We start from the raw sequence: 27,621 nt of genomic DNA on the forward strand, positions 1-27,621 counted from the left end.
CCTAACAGTGCCCTGATTTCTGTTTATAAACTCATTCTCCTTCCAGCCACAGGAGAGGCATGCCAGCTTGGAACCAAATCTGAGCACAAATCTACCTCAAAGCACATAGCTGGACACCCTCTAACAGTAGTACTGCATAATTGTGGGGTCCCATGAAAAACTTAAAAATGGGATCCCTTGGACTTCCCTGGTGGTGCAGTGGTTAAGAATCCACCTGCCAATGCAGGGGACATGGGTCCGATCCTTGGTCCTGGAAGATCCCACATGCCGTGGAGCAACTAAGCCCATGTGCCACAACTACTGAGCCTGTGCTCTAGAGCCTGCGAGCCACAACTACTGAGCCTGCATGCCACAACTACTGAAGCCCACAGGCCCTAGAGCCCACGCGCCGCAACTACTGAAGCCCACGTGCCTAGAGCCCACGCACTGCAACAAGAGAAGCCACTGCAACGAAAAGCCCGTGCACCACAATGAAGAATAGCCCCCGCTCGCCACAACTAGAGAAAGCCTGTGAGCAGCAACAAAGACCCAATGCAGCCAGAAAAAACAAAAAAAATGGGGTCCCTTGTTTAAAAATTATTAAAAATTTCAAGAGGGCTGGGACTTCCCTGGCAGTCCAGTGGTTAAGACTTTGCCTTCCAATGCAGGGGGTGTGGGTTTGATCCCTGGTTGGGGAGCTAAGATGCCACATGCTTCGTGGCCAAAAAACCAAAATATAAAACAGAAGCAACATTGTAACAAATTCAATAAAGACTTTAAAAATGGTCCACGTCAAAAGAAAAATCTTTAAAAAAAAATTTCAAGAGTGCAACTGCAGAGTGTTAAACTAAGTGTGGGGTCCTAAGTGCAGGGCTCTGTGTGACTGCACTGTCACATACCCATGAAGCTGGCCCCACTCCCTCACAAAATCCTAACTCCCAAGACCACTCTAAGGCAATGCCTCAGCCTATAGCTGTAGTGATGCCTGGACTTAAACAGTGTCACAGATCCAAGGCCATCATGGGAAATCAAAGGAGACCAGGACACCTTGAGTCCACCAGAGAAAAAATTAACTTGTTATTAAAAAAAGCAACATAGCATGGTACATCCAGACAATGTAATGTTATTCAGTAATAAAATATATATATATATGAGCTCTCAACCCATGAAAAGACATGGAGGAAACTTGAATGCAAATTGCTAAGTGGAAGTAGTCAATCTGAAAAGGCTATGTACTGTATGAATCCAACTATATGTCATTCTGGAAAAGGCAAAACTATGGAGACAGTAAAGAGATCAGTGGCTGCCAGGGGTTGGGAGAGAGGGGGATAAATAGGTGGAACACAGATGATTATTAGGGCAGTGAAACAATTCTGTATGATGCAGTAATGGTGGAAATATGTCATTACACATTTGTCAAAAGCCATAGATATACAACCCTAATGTCAACTATGGGCTTCAATTAGTAATAACGTGTCAATATTGGTTGGTTCATCAATTTTAACAACTGTACCACTCACACAAAACGCAAATAACAGGGAAACTGTGGGAGATGGTATATGAGAATTCTCGGTACTTGTTCATCAGTTCTTCTGTGAACCTAAAACTGCTTTAAAGAATACTCCCAGATTTCTGGATCTCATGACTGGTAAACAGTGTGAAGACATAAACATTTTGAAGTGCAGCCCCCCCAAATACCTGCCTGATTCCTAAGAAAAGAGGGTCCCTGAGAGGTGGTGAAGAGCTCATGCTCTGGGATTTACCTGGCAAAGACTCGAGTAATTCCTGCACGACATCAGTGTGCCCAAACTGTGCTGCCACCACGGCTGGGTTGTCGTCGGTGGGCTCCGTCGGCAGCTCCACCAGTCTCTCAGTGAGAAGATACCGGACGGTCTCCAGATCCCCATATGCTGCAGAGATGCTCAGGAGCTGGCCCTGGTCAAAACAGAACAGGGGCAAGATGTCAGCAAGACAAGTGCTGTTGGGAACTGCCAAGAAAATTGACTCTAAATGCTTCACGAAGTCCATGGGCAAGATTGGAGCTGTGCTGCCCAGGATGGCAGCACCAGCCACATGTGGCTGACAAGGCTTGAAATGTGGCTCATACAAAGTGAGATGTGCTGAAAGTGTAAAATCATATGGGATTTCAAAGACCTAGTACGAAAAGGGTAAACTATCTTGTCAATAATTTTTATACTGATTACATGTTGATCTTTAATATATGCTGGTTAAATAAAATAGATTATTAAAATTCTACCTGCTTCTGTTTACTTTTTTAATGTGACTATTAGAAAGTCTGATCTTATAAATGTCTCATATTCTATTTCTTTGGAACAGCATCATGAAAGATATCTCAGGCAGGTATCAAAATTCTTCATGTTATTTGAATGTGCAAGCCAGGGCTGCTGTCCTGTGCCTTAGGTTTGTGCCTCTGAGAGCCCTCTTCTCACAGGAAGCCTGGTCTTTTTCTCAGTCAAAGGTCAGCACATGTCCCATCTCCTTGCTCACAGTGTCCCTTGCACTGGGAGGCCTCTGTCACCGTCTCTGCATAGCTAAAGCCTTTTTGGCTCTCTCACCGAGGCTGCGGTACCTTGAATGGACACTTATTCATCTTGCCACACAGGTCATTTGAGCCTGAACACATGCTCTCCTGTATTGCTTTAAAGTCAGGTTTCTTAAGATATAATTTATGCATAGTAAATTCACCCTTTTTACTGCACTTTGATGAATTTTGACTAGGTATAACACAATCACAATCACCACCAGCAAGAGCTAGACTATTCCATTGTCCCCCAAAAGCCATCTTGTATTTGTGTGTACCCACCCCCATGTCTCTGGCTCCTCTGCTAGACTGTGGGTTCCTCGGTCCAGTGTCATGCTGGTTCTCCACTGAAGAGTCACGCACAGGACACTGACGTTGGTGCCAAATGGACATGCCACGTTGAATCCTGGCTCTGCCACTTACCACCTATGTGTCTTTGGACAAGTGCCTTGACAGCACTGTACTCCAGTTCCTTCATAATAAAATGGGGATCATTACAACTCCCCTTAATCTCCTTCATGGCAGGCATTGAGGGAAGTGGGTATAAGGAACCCAGCTCACAGAGGGCAGCCATGCTAACGAATTTGTGAGTGGGCCAACCCATGAATGCATGGGCGTGATATCACAACCAGGGCAGACTACTGACACGGGCGGAGGGAGGCACAGACTCCAGGCTGTCTGCTGAACAGCCCTCCTTGTGGGAAGCCACCCAGTGTCAACCCAAGGGGCCAACAAGTCTGACCTGCTCATGTGTGCATCCCAGTTCTCCCCATAAGAAGAGAGGCCTTTGGCCATATATGCTGTGAATTCATAATAGGAGGAATCAAAAATGCCCTCCCCTCAATAATTCTCAAGCACATGTACTTGCCAATTCCCCCCAAAAAATTCTCTTACAATTTTGAGAACAGGTTTAGTAATTGAGTTATTTCCAACTATTAATTATATGGAGACATTAAACCTGTGCTAATCAAAGTATTGCATCAGTAAAGTGCTTCCATGGCTAACAGTCAATAAGAATTTCCCACAAGGACCAGAATGTGGCAATGGTCTTCTCAAGCTGTAGGTGGGCAAGATGGTTGATCTCTACAAGCGTTTTGGAAAAGTTTGGCATGTGTTTCAAAATTTAAAAATTGCTCATACCCACATTCTCAATTCCTGTTAACCTAGGCTGAGAAAATATATTGACAATAAGAAAAGGATTAGGCAACAAACATTCAATACAGCATGATTTACAGTAGTAAAAAATTAGAAACAATACAAATATCTAACCAAAAGGAATAGCCAGGTAAGTGACACTGTCTCTACTAGATGGAATGTCATGTAGCCATTGAAGGTGATGCTCATAAGGAACTTATACAGAAAATTGTTCATATAATATTATGTGAGAAAAAGCAGTATGCAAAACTATACATAAATAGGCTTGTATGTATATTAGAAACAATAACAACGACAAAATGAATGTTCAGATCAGCAGCCTGGAAGAGAGTATACCAAAAATGCTAAGTGGGATTGTTTGGATGGATTAGGAATATGATTACTTTTTTGTTCTTTTTTTCTTTACTTTTATATATTTAAAAATTTTTCTTTTTTGAGCATGTACTATTTTTATAGTGGAAAAAAGTGTAAAAGAATATATTAAGTTAAACCTTCAGATTGCCATTTTGTCCTTTATATTTCTGTGACCCCCTCCCTGTCCCCCTGGGAAGGCAGGAGCAGTGTGTGCTTAGGTGATGACAGGCTGAGAAGTCCACTCGAAAGGACTGGCACCTGTAAGTTTACATGAGAAACAAGGTATTCATAACACAATAGAAATCCTCATTATGATTATAATGATAACAAGAAAACAACTTTAGTGGTAACCTTCGCCCAACCTGGGTCCCCAGCTCTGGCCAGAGGGGCTGGCATTGACCTTACCTTTTCCAGCTGGGACGTGCTCTCATCACAAGCTTCTCTGAGCAGGTGCTGGGCTCTGCTGGCGTCTCCTCGCTTGTATGCGGCATGAATGCCTTCCGTCCTAGGGCTCCGTGTTGTGGGGTCGCCACCTGGCATGGATAGTTTGCTGCCCATGTCCCCGGCACCTGGGTGGACAAAAGCACACACATAGCATGACCTCCACTGCCAGCGCTGCTCTTAGGAATCATCAGAGAGTGGGATATGCTCTCCAAGACATAAATCTGGAGGCTTTAGAAAGAGAAAGGGGTTGCCCTGAAATGCTGCCAGTGTCACCAAGTACAGCAGACTTTGGCACCTGCACCCTGCTGGAGGCCCTTCCTGCATGGGGCCATCTGTGAAGGCACAGGGAAGCTGAACACAGCTTGGGGAAGATTCTGCAGCTAGACGATGGCCTGGTGCGAGCTGCCTGGCAGGAAACTGCAGCTGCCAGGCTGACCTTACCAACAGCAACAGAGAAGCAAAGGCTTTGGTGAGAGAGCTAGTAGCCTGCCAAACTGTCCCACTGCTATATCCCTCAGAGGGATATGGTATCTAGTGGAGGAAGAAAGGCAGGTCAAATCCTGTGGGTGTGGAAATCTAGACCCTCTCTGCCTAGAAAACTCCACAAAGGCATGGGACTTAGAATGGTAGCCCTCATTCCATACTGTGCTGGGTCTGAAGACAAAGAAGTGAAAGCAGTCAGCCCTTAGAGCTCCCACTCTAGAACGCTTCATAATTAGGAGGTCTGTGGATCCCAAAAGGCTTCAGAGACTTCCTGCACATCCTAAAGTTGCACACAGAATTCTGTGTGTGTGTGTGTGTGTGTGTGTGTGTGTGTACATTTCTCTGGGGAGAAAATTCAAGGCTTCTACCAGATTTTCAAATGTGTTAGTGAACCAGAGTTAAAAGTTTTATCTCTACAGATATTACAGAAAAGACTACAATGAATGAGGAGTTAAATTTTGATTGTGTTGAGTGACAGCAGAAACAGGGACAGAATTCTATCATTCTTGACCAAGTTCACACAGCTTGTAAGAGGTAAACTGGGACTGAAGTTTGGTTCACGAGCTCTCAGGCTGGGGCTAAACCCACTCCATCTCTTTGCTACCTCTTTGAAGGGATAAAAAAACAGGGTTTTTTAAATGTAAAAATATAAATGCTGAGGAAGGTTGGCTTCCAAACATTGACATCACAAAAGTAAATCACATTATAGCAGCTAACATTTGGAAAAATTTTTTTTATATTTATTTTCAATAGCATAAAAATTCCATGCTTAGAAATAAATTTTTAAAAAGATGGACAAGATCTATATACCCTGAAAGCTATAAAACACTGCTGAGAGAAATTAAACAAGACCTATATAAATGGAAAGAAATCTCATGTTCATGGATTAGAAGAATCAATATTGTTAAGATGTCAATCATCCCAATTTTATCTATAGATTCAATGTAATCCCTACCATAATTCCAATAGGCTTTTTTGGGGGTAAAAATTGACAATCTGATCCTCAAATTTGTATGAAAATTCAAAGGACTTATAATATCCCAAGCAATCTTGAAAAAGAAGAGTTGGAGGACATATACTACCTGATTTCAAGTCTTATATAAATCTATAATAATCAAGGCAGTGTGGTAATAGATCCGTGGAACAGAATAGAAAGTTGAGAAATAGACCCATACTTGTACACCCAATTAATTTTTGATAAAGGGGGTCAACACAATGATAAATGCAAAAATCTTTTCAATAAGTGGTGCTGGAACCGCTGCACATCCATTGAATAAAAAGAGACTTGGACCCCTACTTCTCACCACACACAAAAATTACTTTGAGATGGATCATGGATTTAAACATAAAGGTTAAAATTGTAGAGCTTCTAGGAAAAAAAAAATCACAGAATATTTTTATGACTTGAGAGTAGGCAAAGCTTCCTTAGATGGGACACAGAAAGTAATAACCATGAAAAGAAAAAAAATTCCTAAATTAGACTTTAACAAAACTTAAAACTCCTGCTCATCAGAAGATTGATCTACCATTTAAAAATTATTTACTATTTGAAAATGAGTAGGCAAGTTACATACTGGAAGAAAATATTTCTAAAACATATATCCAAAAAAGGAATGGTATTCAGAAAATAGAAAGAACTCCTGGCAGAGCTGGAACTCCCGGCTCGGGGTCTCTTCCCTCCGCCGTCACGGAACTGCCCCAGAGCCCGAGGGGAGGGCGGCCTCACTGAGGCTGCCAGCTCTGGAGGGGCCCCGGTGCCCGAAGCCGCGACAGTCGTGGGGACGGCGGGCCGGATCACTCATCCTGGGGTAAGCCCGCTGCCATGTCATGAGGACGCTCAAGCAGCCCTAAGGAGAGATCCATGTGGCAAGGAACTGAGGCCTCTTACCTACAGCCACGTGAAATCATCGTACCTAGGGAAAGATGGCGGAAGAGTAAGACGCAGAGATCACTTTCCTCCCCACAGATACACCAGAAATACATCTACATGTGGAACAACTCCTATAGAACACCTACTGAACACTAGTAGAATACCTCAGACTTCCCAAAAGGCAAGAAAATCCCCACGTACCTGGGTAGGGCAAAAGAAAAAAAGAGTAAACAGAGACAAAAGGATAGGGACGGGACCTGCACCAGTGTGAGGGAGCTGTGAAGGAGGAAAGGTTTCCTCACACTAGGAAGCCCCTTCGCGGGCGGAGACTGCGGGTGGCAGAGGGGGAAAGCTTCGGAGCCGCGAAGGAGAGCACAGCAACAGGGGTGCGGAGGGCAAAGCGGAGAGATTCCCGCACAGAGGATCGGTGCCGACCGGCACTCACCAGCCCGAGAGGCTTGTCTGCTCACCCGCCGGGGCGGTTGGGGCTGGGAGCTGAGGCTCGGGCTTCGGTCGGAGCGCCGGGAGAGGACTGGGGCTGGCAGCCTGCAGGGGGTTAGTGCACCACGGCTAGCTGGGAGGGAGTCCGGGGAAAAGTCTGGACCTGCCGAAGAGGCAAGAGACTTTTTCTTCCCCCTTTGTTTCCTGGTGCGCGAGGAGAGGGGATAAAGAGCGCTGCTTAAAGGAGCTCCAGAGACGGGCGCGAGCCGCGGCTAAAAGCGCGGACCCCAGAGACAGGCATGAGACGCTAAGGCTGCTGCTGCCGCCACCAAGAAGCCTGTGTGCAAGCACAGGTCACTATCCACACCCCCCTTCCAGGGAGCCTGTGCAGCTCGCCACGGCCAGGGTCCTGGGATCCAGGGACAACTTCCCCGGGAGAACACACGGCGCGCCTCAGGCTGGTGCAACGGCACTCCGGCCTCTGCCGCCGCAGGCTCGCCCCGCACTCCGCGCCCCTCCCTCCGCCCAGCTTGAGTGAGCCAGAGTCCCCGAAGCAGCTGCTCCTTTAACCCCGTCCTGTCTGAGCGAAGAACAGATGCCCTCCGGCGACCTACTCGCAGAGGCGGGGCCAAATCCAAAGCTGAGACCCGGGAGCTGTGAGAACAAAGAAGAGAAAGGGAAATCTCGCCCAGCAGCCTCAGAAGCAGCGGATTAAAGATCCACAATCAACTTGATGTACCCTGCATCTGTGGAATACATGAATAGACAACGAATCATCCCAAATTGAGGAGGTGGACTTTGAGAGCAAAATTTATTATTTTTTTCCCTTTTCCTCTTTTTGTGAGTGTTTATGTGTATGCTTCTGTGTGAGATTTTGTCTGTATAGCTTTGCTTCCACCATTTGTCCTAGGGTTCTATCCGTCTGTTTATTTTTTTTTTATTCTTTAAAAAATTTTTTTCTTAATAATTATTTTTTATTTTAATAACTTTATTTTATCTTACTTTATTTTACTTTATATTCTCTTTCTTTCCTTCCTTCCCTCCTTCCTTCCTTCCTTCCTTCCTCCCTCCCTCCCTCCCTCACTTCTTTCTTCCTTCCTTCCTTCCTTCCTTCCTTCCCTTTCTTTCCTTCCTTCCTTCTTTCTCTCTTTCTTTCTTTCTTTCTTTCTTTCTTTCTTTCTTCCTACTTTTTTTCCCTTTTATTCTCAGCGGTGTGGATGAAAGGCTCTTGGTGCTGCAGCCAGGAGTCAGTGCTGTGCCTCTGAGGTGGGAGAGCCAACTTCAGGACACTGGTCCACAAGAGAACTCCCAGCTCCACATAATATCAAACGGCAAAAATCTCCCAGAGATCTCCATCTCAACACCAGCACCCAGCTTCACTCAACGACCAGCAAGCTACGGTGCGGGACACCCTATGCCAAACAACTAGCAAAACAGGAACACAACTCCATCCATTAGCAGAGAGGCTGCCTAAAATCATAGTAAGTCCACAGACACCCCAAAACACACCAACAGATGTGGACCTGCCCACCAGAAAGACAAGATCCAGCCTCATCCACCAGAACACAGGCACTAGTCCCCTCACCAGGAAGCCTACACAACCCACTGAACCAACTTTAGCCACTGGGGACAGACAGCAAAAACAATGGGAACTACGAACCTGCAGCCTACAAAAAGGAGACCCCAAACACAGTAAGATAAGCAAAATGAGAAGACAGAAAAACAGACAGCAGATGAAGGAGCAAGATAAAAACCCACCAGACCTAACAAATGAAGAGGAAATAGGCAGTCTACCTGAAAAAGAATTCAGAATAATGATAGTAAACATGATCCAAAATCTTGGAAATAGAACAGACAAAATGCAAGAAACATTTAACAAGGACCTAGAAGAACTAAAGATGAAACAAGCAACAATGAACAACACAATAAATGAAATGAAAAATACTCTAGATGGGATCAATAGCAGAATAACGGAGGCAGAAGAACGGATAAGTGACCTGGAAGATAAAATAGTGGAAATAACTACTGCAGAGCAGAATAAAGAAAAAAGAATGATAAGAACTGAGGACAGTCTCAGAGACCTCTGGGACAACATTAAACACACCAACATTCGAATTATAGGGATTCCAGAAGAAGAAGAGAAAAAGAAAGAGACTGAGAAAATATTTGAAGAGATTATACTTGAAAACTTCCCTAATATGGGAAAGGAAATAGTTAATCAAGTCCAGGAATCACAGAGAGTCCCATACAGGATAAATCCAAGGAGAAATATGCCAAGACACATATTAATCAAACTGTCAAAAATTAAATACAAAGAAAACATATTAAAAGCAGCAAGGGAAAAACAACAAATAACACACAAGGGAATCCCCATAAGGTTAACAGCTGATCTTTCAGCAGAAACTCTGCAAGCCAGAAGGGACTGGCCAGACATATGTAGAGTGATGAAGGAGAAAAACCTGCAACCAAGATTACTCTACCCAGCAAGGATCTCATTCAGATTTGATGGACAAATTAAAACCTTTACAGACAAGCAAAAGCTGAGAGAGTTCAGCACCACCAAGCCAGCTTTACAACAAATGCCAAAGGAACTTCTCTACGCAAGAAACACAAGAGAAGGAAAAGATCTACAATAACAAACCCAAAACAATTAAGAAAATGGGAAGAGGAACATACATATCGATAATTACCTTAAATGTAAATGGACTAAATGCTCCCACCAAAAGACAAAAATTTGGCTGAATGGATACAAAAACAAGACCCATATATATGCTGTCTGCAAGAGACCCACTTCAGACCTAAAGACACATACAGACTGAAAGTAAGGGGATGGAAAAAGATATTCCATGCAAATGGAAACCAAAAGACAGCTGGAGTAGCAATTCTCATACCAGAAAAATAGACTTTAAAATAAAGACTATTACAAGAGACAAAGAAGGACACTACATAATGATCAAGGGATCGATCCAAGGAGAAGATATAACAATTGTAAATATTTATGCACCCAACATAGGAGCACCTCAATACATCAGGCAAATACTAACAGCCATAAAAGGGGAAATCGACAGTAACACATTCATAGTAGGGGATTTTAACACCCCACTTTCACCAATGGACAGATCATCCAAAATGAAAATAAATAAGGAAACACAAGCTTTAAATGATACATTAAACAAGATGGACTTAATTGATATTTATAGGACATTCCATCCAAAAACAACAGAATACACATTTTTCTCAAGTGCACATAGAACATTCTCCAGGATACATCATAACTTGGGTCACAAATCAAGCCTTGGTAAATTTAAGAAAGTTGAAATTGTATCAAGTATCTTTTCCGACCACAATGCTATGAGACTAGATATTAATTACAGGAAAGGACCTGTAAAAAGTACGAACATATGGAGGCTAAACAATACACTACTTAATAATGAAGTGATCACTGAAGAAATCAAAGAGGAAATAAAAAAATACCTAGAAACAAATGACAATGGAAACACAACGACCCAAAACCTATGGGATGCAGCAAAAGCAGTCCTAAGAGGGAAGTTTATAGCAATACAATCCTACCTTAAGAAACAGGAAACATCTTGAATAAACAACCTAACCTGGCACCTAAAGCAATTAGAGAAAGAAGAACAAAAAACCCCAAAGTTAGCAGAAGGAAAGAAATCATAAAAATCAGATCAGAAATAAATGAAAAAGAAATGAAGGAAACAATAGCAAAGATCAGTAAAACTAAAAGCTGGTTCTTTGAGAAGATAAACAAAATTGATAAACCATTAGCCAGACTCATCAAGAAAAAAAGGGAGAAGACCCAATTCAATAGAATTAGAAATGAAAAAGGAGAAGTAACAACTGACACTGCAGAAATACGAAAGATCATGAGAGATTACTGCAAGCAACTCTATGCCAATAAAATGGACAACCTGGAAGAAATGGACAAATTATTACAAATGTACAACCTGCTGAGAGTGAACCAGGAAGAAATAGAATATATGAGCAGACCAATCACAAGGACTGAAATTGAAACTGTGATTAAAAATCTTCCAACAAACAAAAGCCCAGGACCAGATGGCTTCACAGTCGAATTCTATCAAACATTTAGAGAAGAGCTAATATCTATCCTTCTCAAACTCTTCCAAAATATAGCAGAGGGAGGAACACTCCCAAACTCATTCTATGAGGCCACCATCACCCTGATACCAAAACCAGACAAGGTTGTCACAAAGAAAGAAAACTACAGGCCAATATCACTGATGAACATAGATGCAAAAATCCTCAACAAAATACTAGGAAACAGAATCCAACAGCACATTAAAAGGATCATGCACCATGATCAAGTGGGGTTTATTCCAGGTATGCAAGGATTCTTTAATATACACAAATCAATCAACGTGACACCATATTAACAAATTGAAGGAGAAAAACCATATGATCATCTCAATAGATGCAGAGAAAGCTTTCGACAAAATTCAACTCCCATTTATGATAAAAACCCTGCAGAAAGTAGGCATAGAGGGAACTTTCCTCAACAGAATAAAGGCCATATATGACAAACCCACAGCCAACATCATCCTCAATGGTGAAAAACTGAAAGCATTTCCACTAAGATCAGGAACAAGACAAGGTTGCCCACTCTCACCACTCTTATTCAACATAGTTTTGGAAGCTTTAGCCATAGCAATCAGAGAAAAAAAGGAAATAAAAGGAATCCGAAATGGAAAAGAAGAAGTAAAGCTGTCACTGTGTGCAGATGACATGATACTATACATAGAGAATCCTAAAGATGCTACCAGAAAACTACTAGAGCTAATCAATGAATTTGGTAAAGTAGCAGGATACAAAAGTAATGCACAGAAATCTCTGGCATTCCTATATACTAATGATGAAAAATCTGAAAGTGAAATCAAGAAAACACTCCCATTTACCATTGCAACAAAAAGAATAAAATATCTAGGAATAAACCTACCTAAGGAGACAAAAGACCTGTATGCAGAAAATTATAAGACACTGATGAAAGAAATTAAAGATGATACAAATAGATGGAGAGATATACCATGTTCATGGATTGGAAGAATGAACATTGTGAAAATGACTCTACTACCCAAAGCAATCTACAGATTCAATGCAATCCCTATGAAACTACCACTGGCATTTTTCACAGAACTAGAACAAAAAATTACACAATTTGTATGGAAACCCAAAAGACCCCAAATAGCCAAAGCAATCTTGAGAACGAAAAATGGAGCTGGAGGAATCAGGCTCCCTTACTTCAGACTATACTACAAAGCTACAATAATCAAGACAGTATGGTACTGGCACAAAAACAGAAAGATCAGTGGAACAGGATAGAAAGCGCAGAGATAAACCCACGCACATATGGTCACCTTATCTTTGATAAAGGAGGCAGGACTGTACAGTGGAGAAAGGACAGCCTCTTGAATAAGTGGTGCTGGGAAAACTGGACAGGTACATGTAAAAGTATGAGATTAGATCACTCCCTAACACCATACACAAAAATAAGCTCAAAATGGATTAAAGACCTAAATGTAAGGCCAGAAACTATCAAACTCTTAGAGGAAAACTTAGGCAGAACACTCTATGACATAAATCACAGCAAGATCCTTTTTGACCCACCTCCTAGATAAATGGAAATAAAAACAAAAATAAACAAATGGGACCTAATGAAACTTCAAAGCTTTTGCACAGCAAAGGAAACCATAAACAAGACCAAAAGACAACCCTCAGAATGGGAGAAAATATTTGCAAATGAAGCAACTGACAAAGGATTAATCTCCAAAATTTACAAGCAGCTCATGCAGCTCAATAACAAAAAAACAAACAACCCAATCCAAAAATGGGCAGAAGACCTAAATAGACATTTCTCCAAAGAAGATATACAGACTGCCAACAAACACATGAAAGAATGCTCAACATCATTAATCATTAGAGAAATGCAAATCAAAACTACAATGAGATATCATCTCACACCAGTCACAATGGCCATCATCAAAAAATCTAGAAACAATAAATGCTGGAGAAGGTGTGGAGAAAAGGGAACACTCTTGCACTGCTGGTGGGAATGTGAATTGGTTCAGCCACTATGGAGAACAGTATGGAGGTTCCTTAATAAACTACAAATAGAACTACCATATGACCCAGCAATCCCATTACTGGGCATATACCCTGAGAAAACCAAAATTCAAAAACAGTCATGTACCAAATTGTTCATTGCAGCTCTATTTACAATAGCCCGGAGATGGAAACAACCTAAGTGCCCATCATCGGATGAATGGATAAAGAAGATGTGGCACATATATACAATGGAATATTACTCAGCCATTAAAAGAAACGAAACTGAGCTATTTGTAATAAGGTGGATGGACCTAGAGTCTGTCATACAGAGTGAAATAAGTCAGAAAGATAAAGACAAATACCGTATGGTAACACATATATATGGAATTTAAGAAAAAAAAATGTCATGAAGAACCTAGGGGTAAGACAGGAATAAAGACACAGACCTACTAGAGAGTGGACTTGGGGATATGGGGAAGGTGAGGGGTAATCTGTGACAAAGCGAGAGAGTGGCATGGACATATATACACTACCAAACGTAAAATAGATAGCTAGTGGGAAGCAGCCGTATAGCACAGGGAGATTGGCTCGATGCCTTGTGACCGCCTGTTGGGGTGGGATGGGGAGGGTGGGAGGGAAGGAGACACAAGAGGGAAGAGATGTGGGGGCGTATGTATATGTATAGCTGATTCATTTTGTTGTAATGCAGAAACTAGCACACCATTGTGGAGCAAAGGACAAACAATCCAGTTAAAAATGAGCAAAGATTTGAACAGCAGAAGATATTCTAAAAGCTCAGTATGATTAGTCATTAGCGAAATGCAAGTTAAACACCACTACACTCCCACCAAAATCACTAAAATTTAAAAATACTGACAATAGTTGGTGAGGATATGGAGCAACGAGAATATTCATACCTTATTGGTTGTGTCTAAAATGGTACAACCACTTTGGAAACAAGTCTGGTGGTTTCTTACAAAGCTAAGTATATACCTACCCTATGACTCACTTATTCTATTCTTAGGTATTTACCCAAGAAAAATACGTGTAAAAAATATATCCAAGAATGTTCATGGCAACTTTATTCATGGTGTTTCCAAACTGTAAATAGCAAAGGTGTCCAACAACAGGAGAATGAATGAATAACTACTGTGGTATAGTAACTACTCAGCAATCAAAAGGAATAAATTACTGATCCATGAAATGATTGATGGGAATCTCAAAACACAATGCCGAGTGAAAGAATGACTGCACAAAATGATCCCATTTATATTGTAATCAGTGGTGGGAAAAAACTCAGAACAGTGGTTCCTGAGGGTGGGGATAGTCATGAAGTTTACCAGTGGAGGGGCATGAGGAAATTGTTTGGGTGATGGTTCTTTATCTTGATGATGTTTTTAGTACACAGGTGTTGGTATTTGTCAAAACTTATCAAATAGTCTAATGAAGGTATGTGCATTTTACTTTATATAAACTTTACCTAAAAAATTATAAATAATATTGAACTATAGTCAATAATATGAATACTGAAGCACTTGAGGGTGAAAAGTACAGATATTTCCAATTTACTTTGAAATGCATTAAAAATAATAGATGGATGGATGGATAGAAGAACAGATAGAAATGAGAGCAATTTTAGAAAATGTTAATGGTAAAATCTAGGTGGTGGGTATATGGATGTACATGGTTCAGTTCTTTCAGTTTCACTGTATGTTTGGAAGTTTTCATAACAAAATATTGGGAGAAGTGAATCAGAATAACATACCCTAAATGGAAGGCCTGCCATATGGCATACTGAACGAGCTCCACCACCAACCCAGAAAAATCCTGCTCTGGAAAAAGGGAAAGACAAGTTGCTTACAGTGAAGCCCCTTGATACCATCCAGGGTCTTTACAGCTCACTCTAAGCCATGACTATTTCAAAGGCAACCATTCTGAAAAGCCACGTTAAGTGGATTTCATGAGTGTCACGCACAATCTGCATCCTTCCTGAAACACCAATACAAGACTGCTGTGTCTGAATGGAGATTACTGGTGTGTGTTTTTTTTTTTTTTGGCTATGCACTTTTGGAAAGGCGTATCAAAAAAGGGCTTAGTGTGTAAGTGGTTATACATGTGAATAAGGCAGCTTCACATCCCATCACACACTAACAGTCCCCATTAATTATTAACAGTCAGAGACTAAGACATTTGAGAGTCAGCTGCAGGGAGAAGCCATTGGCAGGGTAAGAAGAAGACAGAATCCACGGCCGCGTCATCCATCAGAAGAGGCACTTAATTATGTCACTGCTCATCTTTCAGAATTAAACAAATATCCTCCTTATCTCTGTAAAAGACAGGTGCATGTGTGTGAGGAGGTATAAAGTAACCTCTTCTGTTCACATTAGGAACATAAATTTAAAAAGTTCACCTTTATGCCCAAGTTAAGCAACACTGAGAAGGTAGAACCAAGGACATAGGATGCATGTGAAATTACAAGGGTGGTTTTACTTTAACTTGATTTATAAATAATGCAACATATGTGGAATAAATGACATACTAAGAAACAAGACTCTGCTCAGTTCTATTTTATATATATATATATATATATATATATTTAATGCTGTGGTGTTTTCAGTTTGAATCTGATTTTCTTAAGTTGCATGGACAACACATGTACACTCTCACTGACCCAAGAGCTGGGGGGTCTGGTCCAATCAAATTGTTGGAAGGACATTATGGGAAAACATCAGGTAATGCATGTGCATTTAATTTACTCTGCTAACTTCATTTAATTTCCTGAAATCATAAAGAGAATGGTTAACATATATTTAAATTAAAAAAAAAAAGACCAAAATGCTAATGATAAGTATTAATGATGGGCTGGGGGGAATTAGTGATAGGATTAGAAAAGATTTTTCTTTATTTCCTAAATTCCCTGTAATGGAATTATATGACTGCTTTATTTAAAACTTTAAAGAAGTTAGATAAGTAATAAAAGAATACATTCTCATTGAAAAAAATTAAATAGTACAGAGATACATCATGTAAGGCAGAACCCCTCCTCCCCACCATGAAACACCTTTTCTTGGAGGTAAATATTTAATAGTAATTTTGTTTTACAAAAATACTACAGTTTTATATTTGAGAATTGGTGTCCTTTGATTTAAACTTAAATCGGGGTAATTGTATGTATGTACACTATTTGAGATTATTTAGTTATTTGTGCCTATTAATCAACCATTATCTGTAATTATATTCTTTTACACAGTAAAACATCACAGTTCTAAATATTTTGCTCATACAGATTTAAAATTCATACTAAAAATATAACCCCCCAAACTTACTCTATTTCAATACAATATTAATGTAGCAAACAAGTAACTAGGACTAGTAGGAAAATAATAGTAGAACATTAGAATGATTCAGTGTCAAATTTTTAAAAAAATCCTTTTTGTTCTTTATTACAATAGGTGTAATTATTTTCCTAAATAGCAATGAAAATTCCATATACATATATATACTACAACCAGGCATCTTAATTGTTTGGGTGATGGTTCTATATCTTGAGTTAATGTAAAGTTAATATGCATAACAAAAAGGTAACAAACACTAGGAGAAAGGGAAACCATTAGCACAGTTCATTTTTATTTTTAAGGTTTGGTCAGTGTTGCTTGTTTGTTTTTAGGAAAGTGTCAATTAGAAGTAATTAGAAGCAAGAACGAGTGAGGGGAAGCTATAAATGTAGTGAATGAGTAGCATTATGGATTCAGCACATGTAGACTTACTCTACAAGAATACAAGAAATATTTAGGGTAAGCTGTGAGGTGATAAGTGAACATATTCCTGGTGGGTGATAAATGTTAATATCTACACAGCCTGGTATTTAAATATGCTGGACACGGACAGTAAATTAAAAGTTCATTATGTGAAAAAGTATTTGGTTAAAAAATATTTAAAAACCTATGAAACCAGAACATCATTTAGTCCTTGATAATCACTTTCAATTTAATATTCTATTTATGAAAAAATACTTCCAGTAACACTGTATATTTCACATATTCAGCCATTTCTAGGAGAAATGTTTTTAGTTGCTAATAACTCAATCTCTAAATGTTATTTCTGTAATTCAAGTTGTAGAAAAACAAATTATTCTGACTACAGGAAAACTAACAGAAATTATTATTCTCCTTTATTTTGGGAAAGTAATAAAACAGAATTCCATGAATGTTATAGAATGATGTCTGGCTGTACAAGCCATGCCACTTACACTAATAGTTCACTGTGGCCTTCCCCATCTTAAAGAGAGTCCTCCTTTGTCTGCTGATTCTGAGTCTGTTCTGTCCTTATATCCTAAGGAGACATTCTTCCCTTTTCTTCTAGAACAGTATTTGTTAACTCATCCCTCCCAACCCAATAATCAGAATAAAATTCTCTCTCTACTGCTTTTTTCCTATGAGTCTAGGACAATGGAGAGGTAATATGAAAGTGACTTTAATTCTAACAGTTCTAAATGTTGGTCTCTTACGTATATATATTATACATTTAATTCTCTTGTCCCCGTCAAAGAACGCATGCATGACAGAAGGCAAATTCTCTCTCTTGATTCGAAATCTGTGGCATCCTCTGTACATCCCGGAAAAGACACTAACGTTTTACTTGAATATATACTTTTTTAAAAATTACATTTACCTCCATCAATAGAGTAGCAAAAGGTAAACATATATCTAACAACCCAGAGTTCACTGCAGAATAAACAAGAGTAAACTTTAGGATGCTACTGACCTGGTCATAATTGTTTAATGACCTTCCTGTGCCATCCTCCATCGAGTCCCTGTGTGGCCAAACCCGGGGGTTGGGGGCTGTCCCTCCCCAGAGGTGACGCCCTCCTGGCACTGCAGTGGCTCACCCACTGTTGCCCTGGGCTTACCGGCCTCCAGCAAGAAGGATGCTTCTTTCTTTGCCAGCTGTCACTCTAGGGGTTTAGCCTCAGCAGCAGTTTTCATCTCTGGGTCACATTACGGTGAAATCCAACCCTTTATTCCTTCGGGGAAGAGGCAGAGGTTGGGGGGGTGTAGAGGGCGACATGACCCCAGGGTGACTCTCAGCAGTAATTCCTCACTGACTCCAGATGGCTGGTGCTCAGCCCCATCAAGCTGGGCCATCAGACCCAGCATCAGAAAAGAAAGCAAAGACAGCAGTGGCATTTACCAGGGGCCTGGCTCACGGCTCACGTAGAGCAGAGCTCCAGCCACGCAGGCTGAGCGTTTCTCATACCAGCAAAGCCTCCCAGCACAGATGTAAAACTTCTCTGTGGATATTCTCACCAAATCACTGGAAATGAATTTTTGTTAATAAAAGGGGCATGGGCGGTTATACCTATGAGCAGGTTGTGCAGAGGGAAATCACACATAAAAGTGCAGTTTTCTTTAGAAACAAAACATACAATTAATTATTAAGATTCCATGTTATGTCCACCTGACACAGTGAAAAATTTAATGAGCTCTAATATTCATTGCTGGCCAGAGTGTGGTGAAAACTGTACACTTGTCAATGTGGGAAGGCTTACTGAGACAGGCTGGGACTGGGACCCTTTGCTGTAGTGCTGCAATGCTTGCACCTGGACATATGTCTTCTGGAGTTACAAAATACAAAGAAACTATAAGGGACTAAAAATAACTGTGTGCATGTGTACTTGGGGCAAATTATGGACAAAAAGATACAAAAAGACCAAAAAAGCTAACTGCCACTTCTGAGGAGCAGGGAGCAAAAGCAGGGTACTGCGCATGGCCCTTGCACACAATACTACCAAAGAGGTGGGCAAAACACCTAAGCCACCCCTCCTGTTGAACCCCTGGACATACCCCTACCCTCACCCCATATAAGGGACCAGCTCGCCACCCCTCCCAGGGAGCAGAGCAAGAAAGGGAAACTCTTGTTTGTTCTTGCTCCCCACTGCTGCATCAGAGGTCCCAATAAAGTCTTGCTGAATTTCTTGTCTGGCCTCTGATCAATTTCTATTGCTTAAGGAAGGCCAAGAACCCTGGTCGATATCAATAGCAACACTATGAGTAGGTGTCATGGCTGTCATTTTACAGATGATGGAGGCCAAGATGAAGCCACTTCACAGTGACAGGCCGGCAAGGAGCAGGGGCAAGAGTGACAGCAGCAAGTCTTTGTGACCCTAGAGCCCATAGAAATCCTACGACTCTTCTTTCCAGTTTATTATTTTTTCCCATAGGAAACATTTTTAAATTGAAGTATACTTGATTTACAATGTTGTGTTAATTTCTGCTGTACAGCAAAGTGATTCAGTTATACAATATATACAATCTTTTTTTTGGGCGGGCGGGGGGGCTTGCCACACCTTGCAACGTGCAGGATCTTAGTTCCTTAATTAGGGATCGAACCTGTGCCCCCTTCAGTGGAAGCACTGAGTCCTAACCACTGGACCACCAGGGAATTCCCCTATACATTCTTTTTTTTTTTTTAATTTTTATTGGAGTATAGTTGCTTTGCAATGTTGTGTTAGTTTCTGCTGTACAGCAAAGTGAATCAGCTAAGTGTATACATGCCCTCTTTTTTGGATTTCCTTCCCATTTAGGTCACCACAGAGCATTGAGTAGAGTTCCCTGTGCTATACAGTACGCACTCATTAGCTATCTATTTTATATATAGTAGTGTATATATGTCAATCCCAATCTCCCAATTCATCAACCCCCCTTTCCCCCGCCTTGTATCCATACGTCCATTTTCTACATCTGTGCCTCTCTTCTTTCCAGTTTAATACTTGAGATAGACTGCATGTTTTGTCCCTCTAAATTTCATGTTAACCACAATCCCCAGTATGATGGTATTAGGAGGTGGGTCTCCAGGAAGTGACTGGCTTATGAAGGTGGAGCTGCCATGATGGGATTAATGCCCTCCCAGAAGAGACAGAGACCTTACTTCTCTGTCCCACATGAGGACACGATGAGAAGATGGCCATCCACAACCAGGAAGTGGGTCCTTACCAAGAACAGAATCAGCCAGTACCTCACCCTGGACTTCCCAGCCTCCGACGTGAGAAATAAATGGCTGTTGTTTAAGGCACCCGGTGTGTGGCAATTTTATAGCAGCCTGAGCCGACGAAAATAGTAGAACCTCAAGATACTTCAAAATGAGGAGCTACCATGCAGCCATTAAAACTGATGATAATGGAGACTAAGGAAAAGTACAGAAAAGACTTATACAATATTAAGCTAAAAGAATAGAATATGGAACAGACAGTGAAAAATGGAAAAAATATATAACACAGAAGATTGGTTGACGTCATTTGAAAATACGCAAAGTGAAAGAATTTATTTTGGGAAAAAAGAAGATTTCTAATGAGTATAGTCTATTATTTTTGTTTACAAAAATTTAGTCTGTTTCTCTCTGTTTAGAAAGAAAAGCTGAGGAACACAAGTACATGATAGCAGCAGGTGAAATGATCAGAGATTTTTTTCTATTTGTGTTTTTCTGTGTTTGCCAATATCTTTCCCTTTTTCTCATCAGTTTGTATTGATTTTGAAATTAAGAAAAAGAAAACGATGAAGTGTATCCAGCACGAAGTTGACTACTTTCAGTCTGACTTAATGAACTAGTTCTTTGATGGTATTATTCAAGCTAAAGCAACTCTTGGGTATACCAAGTCTTGACTCAGTTGCTCTGGAAATAAAGAGAACAAGAAAATTTCCCAGACAATAACTGGCAAAGGTGTCATGGACTTTAAAAGAGAAAATAAAATGGTCTATGATAACATTTAGTATATCAGTAATTGGTACCATTTATTGAGTACTGCCAGATGCTATAAGAAATGCCCTGCATACATCTGCCTTCCTCCCAACACCCATGCATGGCAGGGGTTCTCATCACCACTTTCCACCAGATGACCAGTGCTCCAGGTGATTGGTGAAAGTGCCTCCACCCAGCTCCTAACAGCAGAGCTGGGACTTGAACCCTGGGCACCTGTCGTCAAAGTCCAACCCCTTACTTCCCAGGCTGGGTGTGCCCAACCAAACATGGGGCAATTATTCAGAATGTAATGTCCTTGGCAAACATGTAGGAACTAAAAGGTGAGATGATTCTGTCTCATTAGATGGAAAAACCAGATCCTCCATGAATTCAGTAGCAGTGGAAGAGAGACACAGAAATACAGAGCTACAAAGATGAATTCTTTCCAACACTTAGTTCCTCTCCCCAAAATTCATTTATTTATTGCTCATTCATTTTATAAACAATACTTACTATGTGCTGAGCTAGAGCCTGAGGACACACCTTGATGAGACAGGCAGGAAGAGCTAGAGTGTGAAGCTGTATTCTTCCCAGATTTTACTTTTTTTTTTGTAACTGAAGTATGGTTGATTTACAATGTTGTGTTAATTTCTGCTGTATAGCAAAGTGATTCAGTTATACATATATATACACACATTCTTTTTAAAAATTCTTTTCCATTATGGTTTATCACAGGATATTGAATATAGTTCCCTATGCTATACAGTAGGACCTTGTTGTTTATCCCAGATCTTACTTTTTTTTTTTTTAAAGAAGACTGGGTTTTAAATTTTTATTAATTTATTTATTTTGCCTGTGACGTGCGGCATGTGGTATCTTAGTTCCCCGACCAGGGATCAAAGCCGTGCCCCCTGCAGTGGAAGTGCGGAGTCTTAACCACTGGACCACCAGGGAAGTCCAGATTTTACTTTTAAACATCTACAACAAATGCCACGCTCAAGAAACTTGGGATGGTCAACAGACACTGACCTGGTCAAGAAAGATGAACCATCCTTCTGAGGAAACAAAAATCACAGAAGTAAGACAGTTCCTTTATTTAATACTCACATAATATAAAAAGGTGCAATCTGAAGATATAAAAAGAAATAGTCATACTCTGATCTCTGGGGAGGTGATTGTGGGCTGGGCCCACTGAGGGCTGGGCCAACCTCTGTCACTGCAATCCTGCTTCCAGGGAAGTGACTAAGGGAATAATTCTATACATTTAAAAAGCACTATGCAGGGACTTCCCTGGTGGTGCAGTGGTTAAGAATCCACCTGCCAATGCAGGGGACACGGACGGGTTCGAGCCCTGGTCTGGGAAGATCCCACATGCCGCAGAGGAACTAAGCCCGTGCGCCACAACTACTGAGCCTGCGCTCTAGAGCCCGCGAGCCACAACTACTGAGCCTGCGTGCTGCAACTACTGAAGCCCACACGCCTAGAGCCTGTGCTCCGCAACAAGGGAAGCCCCTGCTCGCCGCAACTAGCAAAAGCTCATGCGCAGCAATGAAGACCCAACACAGCTAAAAATAAATAAATAAAATAAATAAATTTATTTTAAAAAAGCACTATGCAGGAAAACAAAAGGAAACATGCATAAAGATGCTGATTTCTGCATGGTTTAGTATAGCAAAGAATGGTGGTTTTGTCAATTATGAAATGCATTAAAATGCTTATCACATCGAGCACATGGAGGGACCCCACAACACAGGAAACTGACCGGAAGGAAAGACCCCAGATGCTAACTTTGGCTTTTCTCATGTGATGGAATTTGAGGTTATCTTTTCCCCATTTCCTCTATTTTCCAGTTATTTCTCTGTTACTGCTATAATGGAAAAATAGTTTTTTAAAATACACCTTTCAGATTAACAACGTGAAATTTCTAACTAAATCCAAATTCCTCTGGGCAAAGATGGACACAAGGAAAGAAGAAAATATCTCAATTCAGCGGGAAATTTAGGATGAGGCACCAAGATTTTTCCAGTAGTGTCTCTTACTGAGAACTGTGAACCATGTTAACACACGTGGCAACAGAAATAGAACTGTACTAAAATGAGAAGACTTGGGTTCAAGTCCCAGTCTATTGCTCAACAGCTGCATGGTCTTGGCAAGTATTTGAGATGTCTGAATCTTGTCATCTTCTTGTGAAAAACAAAAACGAAAACAAAATCCCCAAACAAAAAATGACACATATAACAGTACTGAAAAATGCACGCTCCCCAAAATAAAAGCACCGACACACAAATGGGAGTTATTTCCATGATGCCTGTCCCCTTCCCCCCAACTCCAGGCAACTGTGAGGCACTGACACTGCACCCCCACTTTCTCTGTGGACCTCAGGCTCCCTCAGCCTTCACTCTGTGTCTCTCCCTCCTGGAAGGAGCCCCACCCCTTCCCTGCTTCCAGGCCCAGTATGGATGCTACCCTCCAGGGAGCCCTGGGGCCCTTCCCATGGGCTTCTTTCTCCTCCCTCTGTCTGCAGCTGGCCTGACTGGGACCACCCCTGTTGTGAGGATCTGTCTGCCTCCTTTCTGCTTGGTGGTGCCGGCAAGCTGGGCCTGCAGATACTCAGTCAGCATCGTGTGTCCCTAGCACTGTGCCATGCACATAGTAGGTGCTCATTAACAACTTCTTGGATTCAACTCACTGGGCTTCCAGAGCTCTCTGTGTGTCAGTGAGGGGTTCACTCTAATCTTGCCCATCTGCAATATCATTCAGGATGGCCACAGGGCACAGAATTCTCCTGGTAAAAGAGAAGGACACCTTCAGGCCCTTCTGGATTTTCCTTTTCACCAATTCTTCTTTAAATGCTTGATAAAATTCACCAGTGAAGTCATTTGGGCCTGGCTTTTCTTTGTGGGGCATTTTTAAAATTATTAATTCAATCTCTCTACTTGTTATAAGTCTGTACAGATTTCCTATCCTTTCTTGAGTCAGTTTAGGTAGTTTGTGTCTTTCTAAGGATTTATCCACCTCATTTAAGGTACTGAATTTGTTGGTGTACAACTGTCCATAGTATTCTCTTATAATTATTTTTTATTTATGAACAGTTGACAGTGATGTCCCCTTTTCATTCCTGATCTTAGTAATCTGAGCCTTGTCGCTTATTTTTCTTGGTCATTCTAAGTGAAAATTTGTAAATATTTTTTTCAAAGAACCAACTTTTGGTAGGTTTCTCTGATTTTTCTCTATTGTTTTTCTAGTCTCTATTTCATTTATTTCTGCTCTAATCTTTGTTCTTCCCTCTGCTTGCTGTGGGTTTAATCTGTTCCTTCTTTTCTAGTTTCTTAAAATGGAAGGTTAGGATATTGATTTGAGATCTTCTTTTTTAATAAAAGTGGGTATAGCTATAAATTTCCTTCTAAGCACTGCTTTACCTGCATCCTCTAAGTTTTAGCATGTTGTGTTTTGTTTTCATTCATATCAATGTGTGCTCTAATTTCCCTTGTGATTTCCTCTTTAACTCACTGGTTATTTAGGAGCATGTTGTGAATTTCCCAAATTTCCTTCTGTTATTGATTTCTAATTTTATACCACTGTGGTCAGAGAACATATTTTGTTTTATTTCAATCCTTTTAAATTTATTGAGGCTTGTTTTATGGACAAACACAATTTAAACACATAAAGAAAAATCTCCACAAAACTCTATGTGTCCTAAAACACACAAACTAGATAAAAGGACAAATGAGAAAGGAAAATTAGAATGACCAATTAGAAAAGAAAACCCTATATTACAGACAAAGGGTTAATATGATGAAAGAAGCATGCTCTTACATTGCTGGAGGGAATACAAAATTGCACAGCCTCCATGGAGGGGAATTACCAATACCTAGCAAAATTACATCTGCATTTTCCCTCAGCCCAACACTCTGTATTTTAGACATTTATGCCAAAGATACAACAGCAAAAATGCAAAATGATGTCTACACAAGATTATTTATTGCATCATTATTGCAGGGGAAACAATCTAGATGTCCATCTATAGAGAACTGGCTACAGAAACTATGGGACTTCTGTAATCAGAGTCCTATGCAAAGGTAAGAAGGAAAGAGAAAGTTCTATATACTGGGGCATCATCTCCTACTGTTTTGTGGTTCTCAGGGCAGCTCCCATTACCTCCCCCCTGGGTGGGACACACAACATCCCAGCCCCCAGTGACCCTGTGTGCTGGGTCTGCTCACCCCATCCTAGAGCTGGGAAGGCAGAGGCTCAGCTGAGGGCAAATGAGGAGCCTGAGTTATGCCCCAAAGTGGCAGCTCTGGCACAGTGTAGAAGAACAAGTGCAGCACTTGTGGTTCCTGAAAGTGGGAGAGGCCCACGCCCTGTACTTATGGGTAACTGCCAAGGATTCTCCCCATGCCCGTCCATAATCTCCATGCATCCTTAAGTACTGATGGTGAGGAGAAAACCTGCAAGGAGGTGTCCTGCCTCTATCTCCTCATTCTCCTAGGCAGAGTGCACTTTTCTGGTGCAGGGCGGGCAGCGCAGGCTGCTGAGGTGTCTGCACCGGAAAGAGCAGAAGCAGGGCAGACAGACAGACATACACTCACCAAGACAAGACAGGTTGGCTTTGGGGGAAATACCTGGAGGTCTCTTGAGAATACAAGATTAGAGATTGAGGATAGAGACTGCATTCTGTGAACTTCTGGGAAAGATCTGGGCAAAGGAGTTCAGAGGCTTAGCTGTATGCTTTAAATGGAATTCCCTGTGGATGTCCTGTTGAGAAACTTCAGTAAAGATTTAAACTTCTTTTTGATTTTGTTTTAAGATTCCAGGCTGGAGTTTCCTTGGAATACAGAGGTTATGAGTGATTTCCCTGAATCTCACATATATATTCATTTCTACTCTTCTTCCTTTTTAACAAATGGAATATACTATGATTATGTTCTACAACTTGCTTCCCTCACTTAAAAGTTCTGTGTCGGCACATGGAGATCCATCATACCTGTTTTCATGGTAGCCTTTTGTCCTCATTGATGGACATTTAGGGCATGTCTAGTTCTGTGTAATCCCCCTTCACTGCTGTGCTGAACATCCCTACATGTGCATTTCTCACCTGAACTGTATCTCCAGGTTAAATTCCTAGCAGTGGAAGGAGCAGAGGATATAGTCAGCCTTGATTTTTATAAAGATTGCCAATTTGCTTTTCCAAAAGTTGCATCAATTATATCCTTACTTAATTATCAACTCAATATTAGTTTAAAATAAAATATGAAAAACAGCATAAGTTATATCTTTGCTGCCTTAAATAATATCAAACTTCCTGATTGTTTCCAATCTGATAAGCAAAATAACATATCTCATAATTGGTTCTGGTTTCCATTTCTTTCCATATGAATGACATTCAGCATATTTTCATATTTACCCATCATCTATCTTTTTCAATGAACTAAACTCTCTATTTTTTGGTTCATTTGAAAATTGGAATATTCTTTCTATTATTGATTTGCCAGTGCTCTTTGTGGTATATGTTGAAGATGGTTTTTACCTATTTGTTGGTTGTCACTTGAGAGGCTTTTCTACAGAATAGTTCTAACTGTTATGTAATCATTGTATTAATCTTCTCCTTTATGATATCTGGGTTTTGTGCTGTGCTTAGGAAAAAGTCCCTCTCCCTCCAAAATTATTTTAATTTATCATTTTCATAGACTTTTAATGGTGCTCATTTTTATGTTTAAATATTTGATTCATCTGAAATTGATTTTGGTGTGGAAGTGAGAAAGCAATATGTTATTTTTGTCCTATTGCCAAGTAAACTTTCTTTTCTGGACTAATTTGAAATCCTAAATAGTAAAGCAAAAGCAATGTGCATTTGGACCTATTTTTTTTTTTGGCCGCGAGGCATGTGGGATCTTAGCTCCCCAACCGGGGATCAAACCTGCATTGGAAGGTGAAGTCTTAACAACTGGACCGCCAGGGAAGTCCCATTTTGGCTTATTTTTGAGTTGCTACTCTGTCCCATTGCTTTCCCTGTCCTTTCCCTTTCTACCCTCCAACACATTTCATTACTATGGCATTGTAATAATTCTAACATATGATGGAACTACTCTGCCCTCCTCTCAACTGACCTCCTCCTCATTTGAATCTTCTTGGCTATTCTTATATGCTTATTTTTCTAGGTAGAATTTATTATTCTTTGTTCATGTTCTAAAAAGAAATCCTGTTTGTATTTTAACTGCAAGTGCACTGAATTATAAAATCAACATGTAGAGAATTGACATATTTACAATGTTGTCTTCCTATACAAGAGGACTATTTGTCATTTTTAAAATTGAAGTACAGTTGACTTACAATATTATATTAGTTTCAGGTGTACAATAATAGTGATTCGATATTTTTATAGATTATACTCCATTTAAAGTTATTATAAAATATTGGTTATATTCCCTGTGCTGTACATTACACTCTTGTATCTTATTTATTTTATACCTAGTAGTTCATACTTCTTCCTCCCCTTCCTTGATCTTGTCTCCCCCCACACCCTCCCCTCTGGTAACCA

The 27,621-nt window shown here is 40.6% G+C and overlaps 1 protein-coding gene across 1 annotated transcript in view; it reads right to left on the reverse strand.

The window, feature by feature from the left end:
- Nucleotides 1–27,621, reverse strand: part of LRRK1 (leucine rich repeat kinase 1) — a 116,538-nt gene that overhangs the window by 69,544 nt on the left and 19,373 nt on the right. Inside the window, exons 2-3 of the mRNA XM_065871242.1 lie at nt 4,436–4,599; nt 1,743–1,914 (exon numbers count right to left, since the gene is read on the reverse strand). Of these exons, the coding sequence (XP_065727314.1) occupies nt 1,743–1,914; nt 4,436–4,599 (336 nt within the window). The remainder of the gene's footprint in view (nt 1–1,742; nt 1,915–4,435; nt 4,600–27,621) is intronic.

This window comes from Phocoena phocoena, chromosome 2 (assembly GCF_963924675.1).
Source record: "Phocoena phocoena chromosome 2, mPhoPho1.1, whole genome shotgun sequence".
NCBI classification, from domain to species: Eukaryota; Metazoa; Chordata; class Mammalia; order Artiodactyla; family Phocoenidae; genus Phocoena; species Phocoena phocoena.